This window comes from Perca flavescens, chromosome 11 (genome assembly GCF_004354835.1).
Source record: "Perca flavescens isolate YP-PL-M2 chromosome 11, PFLA_1.0, whole genome shotgun sequence".
NCBI lineage: Eukaryota > Metazoa > Chordata > Actinopteri > Perciformes > Percidae > Perca > Perca flavescens.
The window spans coordinates 19977638-19991268 of record NC_041341.1 but is presented as its reverse complement, the minus strand read 5'-3'; the positions used below and the strand labels follow the sequence as shown (position 1 = coordinate 19991268).

The 13631-nt window shown below is 39.5% G+C and overlaps 1 protein-coding gene across 9 annotated transcripts in view; it reads left to right on the top strand.

Moving 5' to 3' along the window:
• The window catches only part of osbpl6 (oxysterol binding protein-like 6), a 41700-nt gene that overhangs the window by 1171 nt on the left and 26898 nt on the right, over positions 1-13631 (top strand). For 8 of the 9 annotated variants that reach the window (XM_028591143.1, XM_028591145.1, XM_028591148.1 and 5 more), the window contains exon 2: positions 8058-8303. In XM_028591143.1, the coding sequence (XP_028446944.1) occupies positions 8157-8303 (147 nt within the window). In that variant the 5' untranslated portion in view covers positions 8058-8156. Of the gene's footprint in view, positions 1-8057; positions 8304-10567; positions 10757-13631 lie in introns of those variants that run through there. The other variant, XM_028591151.1, reaches the window with a different exon arrangement.

Here is a 13631-nt window from a genome sequence, read left to right as displayed (position 1 = left end):
CCAACTCTAACGGACTTTGATGATGTAGAACTTAATGCGTCACTGACATTTTCACCTTTTTAACCGAGTTTAATGGCTTCTCCTAACGTCCCATTAGACAGCTGTCTCTTCATGTATTAGAGTATTATTGATGAACATGATCTCCACTCATAATCCTTTTATATTGCACTCATTATGTTGTCAGGGTTGAGATGCCAACTAATTGAAAGTTAGCCAACTTCTGTCACTTATAGGATTGCTCCACAATATTACTTTGCTTCCTTTTTTTTAACTGAAGGTCAGCCAGTGACTTTGCAGTTGTTTAAAATAGCCCTGAATCACATAAATCAAAGAACAGCAGAGGGGACTGGGAAGCTGGACACAATTGTAGCTCGTCACTGGCATGCTTTCTTGAATAGATGTTACTTTGATCAGCAGTGATGATTGATTTTCCAAAATATTTCTTGGCCCGGCCTGAAGAACCCTCCCGCTGAAGGTCTCCCCATCCCATTTAAATGCAATCTTTGCAGAGCAGTAAGAGCCTTATACTTTGATAGATGGATAGGGTATGAAGCAGAGACCAACATCACTTTGATGCACTTTTTGCCACATTTCAGTAATATTGACAGTACGGAGTAACCTAAATCCTAAAATTACTCATTCTTACTCATTTAATTAGCTGACACATTCAAGCAAAAATTTTCATTACAAATTGAAGCAGTTACCAGACTAATATATGGCTTGAAGGCCTAAGACTCTTGCCTAGGTGCTCCTTTGGTTTGCTTTAATGATTTATTCTTGATAATCTTGTTAATTCTCTGTTATGTTTTTTGTTATTTTATTTTCTGAAAGTGTAGTGCTTGGCATCATTCAAAATTTACAGATTCCAGTGTCAACATGATCTTTAGTTTTAATACCAAAATAATAGTACTGTTAGTACTGTTGTACTATAATAACTAATAATTTGCTGAGGTGGTGCAAAAACCCTTTTAACACTTATCAAAGTTAGCCAAACATCTAAAAAACAAACTGTGGAATGACTTAAGATACTAAATAAGATACAGTATGAAGTTAACAAGTCATGGTTTACACTGGGCAACAACTGACAGAATTTGGACAAGAATCCAGTGCCAATTTTCAGTTCTTAGTAGTTTCCAACATGGGCACAAGTCAATCAGTAGTACTTAAAAAATATTGCAGTGTGCTACCCAGCTCTACCTAGATGATGTAATGTGTGCAGCACAGGATAAACTGGCTCTGTCCAGTTAGTGTTGTTTAAAAAAAAAGACAGGCCTTCTTTAAAGAGATGTGCGACTTACTGCTTCCAAATGTCACACAAGATCTACATGTTTTTGGCCTGCTATTGTACACCCAAGTAAATGGTCAAAACAGTACTGTGATGATCATTATGCATTATTAGCTAGTTGTAAATTTAGTCAATAGTTGTCCTCAAAGACCCTGTAACATAAGTCTGCATTTGTTGGCTACTTTAATTATGCAACAGAGAGGGCAGATCAGCAAACTTGGATTACTGTAGAGTGCTGGTCGATAATGTGATATTGTGGGTGACTTGGATTTGGTGACAACACAAACGAAATGAATGTCTTTCCAACCCTATTAAGTTACAATCATGTTTCATCATATTACATGTTTGTGATGAGTGATTCCATTTAATATTTGTGTGGCTTTACACACACTAACAGCAGCAAACATGCAAATATGTAGAAGAAAGTCATCTCTGATTGCTTTCATATTATTTTTCATTGGTGTGTTTGGGTCTTGCAGTTCTGCTTGACATATTGGGTGTCTAAATTTAAAATCCCTCTCAGATCTCACAGAGCAGGGCACACAGATAGTGTGATTGCTGCAGTCCCCAAAACCTCTCTCGACAGCACTGTGTTGCTCTCGCTGGCTTGACCCACGTCAGGACAGATGATAGTCACTGCTTTGTTCATGATATTCTATGGATCCCTGCGGGAGAAATTTGACTTCTCACTCGCCGCTACCCCCTAAGGTCATAGCACATATTCAGCTTCAAAAATCCCTGGAGCCTGTAGGAATTAAGCATGTTGTACATACCTTTCAGTAGAGCAGATTGTTTTTATTGCAGGTGACTGAACCCAAAGCTGGTGGCTGTCTCTATGCCACCCTGCTCAAACCTCATAAAAGGTCCTCACAACTGTTTTTGTTAATTTAAGAAACAGAGACTCATGAAAGTTAAATAATTTACCATCAGTATTTTTCATATGATTACAGGCACTCTAACTGTTTTTGCAGCCATATTTGTTGGACCATAGAAAGTGCTCACCAAACCTAAATTAAAATTTCTCCAAAATGGACCTCACATCCTGTTGGTCCCTGTGTTCTGTGCTCAAACAAGAAAATAATATGAGCTTATAACTATTTTTTACATTCAAAATAGTTGCCAATTACTTTTCTGTCAACCGACCAAGATGGTTCATCGACTAGGCCTGATCCACTCCATCAGGTCTTAATGAATACAACCACATGATCTTCGTTAATATGAACAAATGACAAGAACATCATCATTACTCAGTTTATTTTAATAAAGGGGCAGTCTGGCAGAGTCGATGAACCTTGTATGAACATGTGGCCCTGAATCTTTAAATTTAGCAAGACGTTAATTCCATAGTATATAACCAGTTGATGGCAGTGGTCAGAGGTAAGACTATTTTCTCCCCCCAAAACATCTCACTTTTGATTCTCGGAAAGCCCTTTCCCCAGATGCTGTTACTTTTCTGGAGCATGAAACGAAAAGACGGAACTTATGTGTGTGATTGAGCTGAGAGTTCATTTTGGGTGAACAGAAGGATCTTTTCCCCAGACTGTGGCATACGAGTGCCATTGTTGCTTTATGTGACTGAAGGCTCCCCTTTGTCCAGTAGGGTCTTGAAACATCCCAACCACATTCAATTATCTGACAGATTGAAGAATGTATTAAAATAGTGAAGTGTACACTTCTCCCTTCTGCTTCCTCAAGGTGAGTGGATCTATTAAATAGGCTAAGTGGAATACTCTATCTGAATGGATTTTGTGCCTTGTCTTACTGTAACTCAGATCCTAGTTTGCTTAAGACAGGGCATGGATGATGATGACGTTGTTAAAGTGCTCATATTATGCTTTTTGGCTTTTCCCCTTTCCTTTATTGTGTTATATATCTTTTTGTGAAAAAAAGTGAAAAAGCCCAAAGTCCACTCCAAAGGGAATTACCATCTACAACAGAAAACACTGTTCACAAACAGCTCTCTTGTAGTCCAGCCTTTACTACCGTGACGAATGTGCGTCACTTTGTAACACATGTAATAATGCTCGCCTAGCTGCTAGCGTGGCACTCCCTCGTGGCATACTCTGCAACTGACAAGCTAGCAGTACTTACTGCACAAGTGCGACTCCCAACAAGGATTGTACAGAAGTGAGATGTCTCACTCTGTAGCTAAAACAGAGAGCTCAACACACAGGGTGAAAAGAGGAGTTGCCGCAATGTGCAGTACAACAAATATATGGTGTTTTCTGAAAATTAAACCACATAAACCTATTCTGGTACAACCTCTAAATGCAATTATGAACCTGAAAATTAGCACAATATGAGCACTTTAAAGGGTCTGAATTATAGATTATAGTGTGTGAATATACTGCACATTTTCATGTGAGAGTGCATACTGCTGAAGTGTGCAGAGCTGTTCAGTGGGGAAGTCCCCTAACATGGGAGAGCCTTATAGACACATCCTGTAGTTAAAACCACGGGTGCTCCAGAGTTGTATACAATGCCTGTAAGCACAAACATATTGTATCACTGCCTGTTAATAATCCTGTACTGCCACACTATTTTTTGTAAGTCTTTTAGACTTGTTGTCTAGCCCCCATAATAATACCAATAATAATATTATAATGAAATTATATAATAATATATATAATAAAATGTACAGTACTTACAGATGTGGACAATTTAGCAATATAGTTATATTTTATAATATGAGATTTACCAGAGCTGCAACTAACAATTCTTTTCTTAATCTGGTAATTAATATAAAATATCAGAAACTGGCAAAAATATCCATCATAATTTTCTAAAACGTAGGTAATGTCATCGAAATGCTGACAAACGCAAAAAAAAAAAAAAAAAAAATGCAGCAAATTCTCACAATTGAGAAGCTATAACCTGGGTATGTTTAGCATAATTACCTAAAAATGGTTAATAAATTATTAGAATAGTTGATGGATCATTTATTTTCTGTCAATCAACTGTCGATTAATCAATTGGAACATAATATTGTCTTATAGTAGTAACTATAGAGATGTTCCGATACCGATACCAGTATCGGTATCGGCTCCGATACTGCCTAAAACGCTGGTATTGGTATCGGGAAGTACTGGCGTTTATGCACCAATCCGATACCACGTAATAAAGCCCTGAAGAAAATCTACATTAAAGTAGTTTATTTATGTTCTTTTTCCGTTATAACTGACTGTCAAACTGGAGAATAAAAGAAAGTTCTGGGGCATTCATTGTTTGTGTTTGTTCATGTTTCACAAAGAGTTTAACCTGAGCCAGACCGACAACAAAGATAGAAATCATATCACATCCATACAGGGATAGTAGTATACAGCTGTTAAAACATAATGAAATATATGACACTCTGGTATCGGATCGGTACTCGGTATCGGCCGATACGCAAGTTCAGGTATCGGAATCGGTATCGGGAATCAAAAAAGTGGTATCGGGCCATCTCTAAACTACACACTGTCCTGCCATCAAGTGCAGCACTTAATAAACCGCACCAGTGCAGCACTGCTTACCTCCATACATGATTTATTGTGGAGCTGCTGTTTACGTCTTACTTTTTGTTCATTGTATCCACATTACTTATATCTGTTTCCCAACTTTTTATTTTTTGTATATACTACATCTTCTGAATGTTATCCCCAAAAGTCACATTATTATCAACATTGAGGTATTTGATCAAAAATATTGTGCTATTTGTCACTGTTAAGGACCAATTACATCCTCAGTATATCACCAAGTGTCTCAGTTTTTAAATTAAACAGCGGCTGTTTATCTGTTTGTTTTCCACTATCTTACAATCTATGTATGTTTTATCAGTGCTGAGACCTCCTGAGAGCTTAAACAATTACAGCGCACCACTGCAGGCAGTATTATGGGTGTCGGCATGGAGCAACACGGTGCCATGACTAATGATGAAAACAAGCACTCCCCATTGCTATATGAGCATTAGGTTAACCAGACCTTTTGGATCTAGTATATTTATTAAAAATATTACATATATATATATATATATATATATATATATATATATATACAGTGGGCGAAATAAGTATTTGACCCCTTGCTGATTTTGCAGGTTTGCCCACTTACAAAGAATGCAAAAATCTACAATTTTAATCATATTTACATTCTAACAGTGAAAGACAGAATCCCAAAGAAAATTCCAGAAAATCACATCATATGAATTTATTAAAATTGATAACCATCTGATGAGGAAAAACAAGTGTTTGACCCCCTGGACAAACAGCATGTTAATATTTTTTAGAAAAGCCATTATTGGCCAGCACAGATGTCAAACGGTTTTTATAGTTGGTGACAAGGTTTGTGCACATTTCGGCAGGGATGTTGGCCCACTCCTCCCTGCAGACAGCCTCCAAATCATTCAGGTTCCGAGGTTGTCGCCTGGCAACTCGAATTTTAACCTCCCTCCAAAGATTTTCAATCGGATTCAGGTCTGGAGACTGGCTAGGCCACTCCAGAACCTTGATGTGCTTCTTCTTCAGCCACTCTTTTGTTGCTTTGGCGGTGTGCTTAGGGTCGTTGTCGTGCTGAAACACCCATCCTCGACCCATCTTCAGCTCTCTCACTGAGGGAAGGAGATGTCGGTCCAGAATTCCACGATACATGGCCCCGTCCATCCTCCCCTCAATACGATGGAGTTGTCCCATCCCCTTGGCTGAAAAGCACCCCCAAAGCATGATGTTGCCACCACCATGCTTGACGGTGGGGATGGTGTTCTTTGGGTTGTACTCGACGAGTTGAGTTGAGGCCAAAAAGTTCTATTTTGGTCTCATCTGACCACATCACCTTCTTCCAGGCCTCTTCTGAGTCGTCCAGGTGGTGAATGGCGAACTTCATGCGGGCCTGTACATGTTTCTTCTTGAGCAGGGGGACCTTGCGTGCGCTGCAGGATTTCAATCCATGACGGCGTAGTGTGTTACCAACCGTTTCTTTTGTAACTGTGGTCCCAGCTGCCTTCAGTTGATTAATCAGTTCCCCCCTTGTGGTTTTGGGATGATTCCTCACCGTTCGCTGATCAGGGACACCCCACGAGGCAAGATCTTGTGTGGAGGCCCAGACCGAGGGAGGTTGGCGGTGGTGTGGTGCTTCTTCCATTTCCTGATAACTGCACCGACAGTTGATCTTTTCTCTCCAAGTTGCTTTCCGATTCTCTTGTAGCCCATCCCAGCCTTGTGCAGATCAACAATCTTGTCCCTGATGTCCGTAGAAAGCTCTTTTGTCTTGCCCATGGTGGTGATGTTGGATGCTGGTTGTTTGGGTGTTGACAGGTGTCTTTTATACAGGTAACGAGGTGAGGCAGGTGTATTTGATGTAGATAATTGGTTCGGATTGGGGCTGTGTCTTAAAGAAAGACTAACTGGCTTGTAGGAGCCAGAATACTTGCTGTTTGTCCAGGGGGTCAAATACTTGTTTTTCCTCATCAGATGGTTATCAATTTTAATAAATTCATATGATGTGATTTTCTGGAATTTTCTTTAGGATTCTGTCTTTCACTGTTAGAATGTACATATGATTACAATTGTAGATTTTTGCATTCTTTGTAAGTGGGCAAACCTGCGAAATCAGCAAGGGGTCAAATACTTATTTCCCCCACTGTATATATATATATATATATATATATATATATATATATATATATATATATATATATATATATATATATATACAATGACTGAGATTTCATAGTTTAAACCAGTGGATGTTGTTTTTCTGGGAGAGTTGGCTTGTGTATAAGCTGGTTATCACAGTTTGTGACCATACAGTCAACAGATTGCTTTCTTTTATTGATTTGTATCCTCATATCCTTTTTATCATAGTTGTAATTAGAAGTTTAAGGATGTATGTTGCAAACACTGTCTTCTGGGATGATCTCAATCTTCTGCAGTGGATGCAGTAACTACAGTCAAATTGATAGGTTGATCTGCCGCATTTCCTGATTGCAAACAAAGTTCAATGCCTGTGCGAAGATGTAGCCTAGTGTTTACAAACAGTGATTCTTTTTATTTTTGATTAATCTGCCAATTATTTTCTTGAATATTCATTTGATCTGTAAAACATCAGAAAACTTTGAAAAATGGCAGTGAACAGTTTTCTAGAGCCCAAGGTGATGGCATCAAATGTCTTATTTTGTCTGAGCAACAGTTAGAAACACAAAGATAAAGCAGCAAATTCTCCAATTTGAGGAGCTGGGTATTTTTGCTTGAAAAATGATCAGTTAGGCTATCTAAATAGCTACAGATTAATTTGCTGTCGATCAACTAATCTACGTACTAATCATTGCAGCTATACGTAGATGTAGTTTGCCGTTGAACTAAAGTAAGTGGACGACACACAGTTAGAGGCTGTAGTCAATATAGGTTAGAGCTGAAACGTTTTGTTGATTACTCAATTTGTTTATCGAAAAACTACAATATCAATCTCTAGATGTCCTACACCAATCTCGAAGCAAACATAATGTGTTTACTTATCCAGTAATGCACATGTAATGAGGAGAATCTTAAAAACCTATGCTTCAAAGAGTAGCTAAGGGCGTTTCGACTGAGCATCTGTGAGTTAGATTAACATTGAAATTGATGGGAGGATAGTTCTGAAAGCCTAGGAGAAGCCCAGATACTCATTTCTCCAAGGAGTAAACTAGACCATGAGTCGTTTGACAGTGTGGCTCTTGTCTGGTATAAACAACAGCACTGCGATAAAATAAGGAAGGCGAAGTAGAGGCGATAGTGTAACTTCCTAACCTTTTGTTTTTCAGATGAACAGCAAGCAGTGAGTGTGAGGAAGTGTCAGAGGATGCTCCTGATCTGCGGAGCCCAGTGCTGAGGGAGGTCCACGGAGCCACCTGGTGCCCACCATGTCTCACCACCAACACTATCAACGAGGCCCCCACGGCCGCACCATGAGCTCTGAGGAGAGGAGCTCCCCGCCAGTCAACAAGACCTCCACGCCAGTTCACAAGAGCGCCTCCTCCTCTTCCTCATCCCAACGCGACAGCCGGCAGGTAATTGCCAGGCTACGTTAAAAAAAAAAGAAAAGAAGTTTCTAGAGATAAAAGCACTTTGAATTCATGTAACTTGAGCAGAGGTAATTTAGGGAGGAGTGGATATTATTTTGCTTTGCTGCAGTATTCTGTTCATGCCATCCTCTTGTGAGACAGAAAAACAGGCAGATAGAAGGGAACTACCAGGAACTAGTAAAGCTAATATATAAATTCAGCAGGTGTGTGAGACAAACACAGTCAAAATGTATTATATGATGACTTAAGTCTCAGAAGTCTAGTTTTCTCTCAGAGCACTTGAATTACAAATTGCTAAAAGACTATTATGGAATTTATGTCCAACGACACCAAAAACAAGTTGCGTACCACAGCTCTGATCTTGTACATTGTGTTAACAAGTTTGAATCTGCCTAATTCTGCACATGACCTCTGTATGACCTCTGTGCTCACACTGTACAGGTCAGTTCACCAGTCACAACGTGGGTGCTCACACTGAACATGAACACAGTTTTGTCTAAGTCCAATAAAGTTTATTCTAACAAGATGAATGCATCCTCATAACATGTTGACAAAAAGAGAAAGGCAGCATTACTTCATGAAATTCTATTGTTGACTCAAAGCAGGAAGAAAATGGACAAATATTAACAGATGGCTTAGCACATGCACATATTATCTTTCTGCAGTGAAGTTCAGTTTTATTTCCATTACAACATAGTCTCACTCAAGACTACAGTAGCCACAGTAACCAATAGTACTCCAAAATGACATGCCAGAGATCCATCCAATCGTCCAACAACCAGATTATTGATCACTTATGCATTTAATCAGACCCCCCTCAAACTGAACACCAAACAACAACCAATCTGGAAGATATTCAGCCTGATTCTACTAAGTCAGGGTTCAGATCTGGTTTAATCTGTACAGTGTCTTTCCTGTTTAATAGTCATAGGATTCCTTTGACTAATTGATGCGTTAAATCTGTCAAATTGTTTCTCAATTTCCCCTCTGCAGATGAATTCAGGCATACAGAACAATCTCATCTGATACTTTCTAATGATTAATAGTTAATTCCCTGTTTAAAGTCCATTACAAAAAATCGACTCCAAGGCGTATCTACTGTTTTGTGACTATTCAGCTAAAATATAGCAGCCCCAATTCCCTGGTTAGTAAGTAAAAACCATCCATTGTAAACAATGAGATACACTCTTATTTCACAGTTTATAAGACAAGTGCTTAAACTTAACCCCTGCAGTAAACCATCTGAAGCCCCCAGCCATCCTTACCTCACTGAGCTGCTGTGTCACTGTGGCCGCGCAGAAACCGGACACCGAAGCTGGAATCTCTTACATCACAGCTTTTCCGTCGGCACTGGGTGATGAATATTTCATGAGGGACATGCGGAGGCTTGGTGCTCCACTGAACATGTGGTACACATTGGCATGCTGTGTGGGAGCCCAGCTTGTGTCCGCGGGAGATGGGCTTTCTGAGAGAAGAGGGAGTTGGTTTGAGCAATGGGGCCTGTTAGAAGCGCACAGTCGAAGGCCTGCTTCTTGATGAGGCAGACAGTTAACCCTTCTGTTCATTGTTATTTTCTTTCAAACCACTACTTTCTTTTGATAACAAGGCCTTCATGGGTGAAAGGGTTCAGCATGTCATTTTCCAGACGCTCCTAATCTAAAAACCAGCTTAGCTAAATCTATGAGCAAGGTTATCTACAAGCACCTCTATTTTTTTTATTCATCTCTTTTTGATTTTTTTTTAATGAAGTCAGGTACCGTCCAAAGAGGCAGCCGGTAAGATAGCAGTTACTGTAAGTAGATTCCCTTCAATTTTGCACCACCTGCTTGATCAGGGCCTCAAGATAGTAAGCGACGCATTAAAGGAATCAGCAGCACATCATGAATTTAATTGGGAATTAGTTCTTGATTGTTGCAGCTGTTTTGTGCTATGATGTAGCAGTGTTCGCTAAGTGATGCAGTGATGTACCTGTGGGTGATCCAGACATTTGATGTATCAACTACATAGCCAGGTTCATCGTTAAGAAACACAAATCCTCTTGTATTCGACTCAGCTGTCTCAGGGTTTTAGGTCACATTCATTATAAAAATGAGGAAATAAAGAGCATATTTCTAAGTACATTTCAAGAGACACTGACTTTTAAGTCACAGCAAAACGGAAGTAAAGTGTCTTGTCTCGATAATGTGACATACTTCCTCATGAAACTGAGTATGGGTAGAAGGGTTTAGTTGGGATTCTTTTGATTTGATTAGATCGCTTGAAAGTTGGTGTAGGTTGATGAATGCAGTGTGCTACGAAGCTGTAGAGGACTGTTGCCCTCTACCCACACCTGCTTCACCCGTCTTAGATCAGGACAAGATTCAAGAAACAAGTTTCAATTGTTTCAATTGGGGGGGCAGAGACCGTTTATGGAGAAATTCACAGACATTAGTTTTGAGGTAAGTGCTGTTATGTGCCAACATAACGGGGGTATAAAATGTGTCACCATTTTCAGCCCTTCTGAGTTTGCAGGTATGTAATTTACTAGCTGTTCTGGAGCTTTCAGTCATATTACATGACTTTCGTGACAACTGAAGCTAACAGCCACTAAATGGACCTTGTTGTGAGACTGAACTACTGTCCTCAAGGTCAAGAATGGACTTTTATAAGTTATTGTTATTTTACAGTTGCGAGGACGTCTCCAGAAACTTTATTGACATGTGAAGGTAACCTGCACATTCTTTGTTTTTTAACCTTAATGATGGTTTTCCTGCATCACTGTCTACTTAGTGTGTCCAGAGCAGGGAGTTTTTAACGATATTGTGTCAGTGGACCGCTGTAGAGAATGTACAGTAAAGTACATCTTTCCCAGGGACATCCTGAGGAAGCACAGTAGACGTTGAGAAAAGACCTTAGCTAGCTTGGCTGAGCATCAGTTTTTGAGGAAAAATGAGAGCGGGGCATTTTGTTGAGGGAAGGCCTTAATGAGATCCAGCCCCCATTTTCTAATCAATACATGTCGCTTTCCCCTCTGCTGACGACTACTGTTCACTCTGGAGACCCTCATGAGAGCAATTAAAGGCATCACCTGCAGTAAGCACAGACTCTCTCTCAGACACACACTTACAGTTTGTGGATCGAGACATTTCACATTGATTCGGGATGTCGCTGCAACTATCCATTTTTTATCTCTTGCTGCTTGTCATTTACTGGTTAGATAAGCTGTTTTTGGCTTGGAGATAGTAGGAGGAATAGATGTAATCACACGTAGTTTTTCAGCAAATATTTAAGAAAGGTCCCTTTTAATATTTGAGAATGGAGGAGTCCATGGTGATTAGTTGCTCTAAGTGTAGTGGCGGTTTTCATGGTAATGACCAGAACAGACTGATGTTACTGTAGATGAAAGAATGATAGAGCAGTTGCACTGCAACTGCATAAAACAGTATCTTCCCTCTCCCGTACAGAGGTCTTTATTTCTTTATTCTATTGCCAGGTTATCACAATGTCTAATGTGCTGGTTTGACATGACATTGGACAAAAATTCAACCCGATGTCCTAAAGCTAGTGAGTGGACCTTGACCACTAAACCGTTCCTAAGGTATGAGCTGTTTTTTATGAGTCTAGGACAGAAAGTGCAGTTTAGAAATCCCTTTCCCTGCCAGTGTGCAGTGTTTTTAAAAAGAAAATACATTGTGTTCAATGGGGGAAAAAAGTTGTTGTTTTTTACCCAGACATTTAAAAAATAATACATTTATAACTGTAATTGCAATACCGTAATACCATGAAACTGTGATATTTTTTCTGAAGGTTATCATACCATCAGAATCTCATACCGGCCCATGCCTAATATACAGTTTCCAAGGTCTAGAATGACCTTTGGTGTTTCAGTAAATGACTCAACACATTTAGAGTTCCCCTCCTCGTCCTCAGTTATCCAAAACTGTTTTTATTGAATCACCCTCAAGATCTCTCCTATAAGTCAGCAGGTCACACATATGGACCGTAGGTGTGTAACTGAATCTGTGGGGTTTACACAGAGCATGAGACTGTGCTTATACGCAGTCTCTCAGGGTGTTAGCTTCTCATCCATGGGGCAGCCCACCCTCCTACTCTAAGCTTTACTGCTGAGCCAGCCAGACACTGCAGTTAAATCCATCCTCAGAACAATTCCTCTGTGGTTATTAGTTGCTGAAATATCAGTGTCCAGTGGTGATTGTGGAAGACAAGGTGGGAACAAATTACAGTTATTCTATCTAGGAGTAGAGTATATTCCTACACAAGTACAACAGGAGACCACACACGGTACATTACAATTTAAATTATTTAGAAATTTTGTAGAGCACACACAGCTACATAGTGATAAGGCTAGTTGTAAAATAGCTTTCAGCTTGAAAAAACACACGCACATACAGTGAAAAGACTTGAAGGGCCCTATTTTAACGATCTGAAACGCAAGTATGAAACGCAAAATGCAAGTAGCTTTGTGGGTGGATCTCTGGCGCTGTTGCTATTATACCAGCGGGATAAATGACTCTTGCGCCCGACGCAAATCTAAAATGGGTTGGTCTGACGTAGCTAGGTGTGGTTTGGGTGTAACGTCTCTTGTTATTAAATCATTATGTTTATTGCACTCTGAGTACACTACAGTAAGGTAGGAAATTGAACTGAAATAATTGGAGAATATTTTTTATTTAAATTTGAGTGTGTTGTGTTTAGCACTTAAGAAAAGTTAGTCATACAGTATTTCAGCAGTCAGCAACAGTGGAGACCGTTACTCTACACATAGATTAGTGTCTGCGGGAGAAGCAGATGTGTGAGAGAAACTTCACTTTATCAGAACTGGGCTGTTGTACTGATATTTATAGTGCTGATTTAGCCTAAGGTGTCCCCAAGGAGTGTTTGTCCTTTCTCCTGCTCAGGGAGACCTTAACTGTGATAGTTTGATTCATTGCAGCATCAAAACGTCTACTGTGCTACAGTGTCACTGCAGGTGGATACCAGAAGACTGACACAGGATTGGGATTATAAAAGTAATTTTACTGTTGTTATTTTACATTCATCTACTGTAACATTGTTGTTCAACTGATATTAGTCTTTTTTTAAGGGAGACACGGAAAAGAAACAAACAAAGGCAAAAAGCAAAATCAAGTCAAAGTTATACAGTATCAAACGAACTAGCTCATGGAGCAAACCTGTTAAAATCTTGACATAGAAAAGCAGACATCCTCTATCTGAGTCTGCCACAAGATCCTTCATTGAAGGTGTAAACTTACAAAGAGGGACAGGCTCATTCAGCTTTAAATTATTCTGCAGTGAGATCAATACATGTGAGCA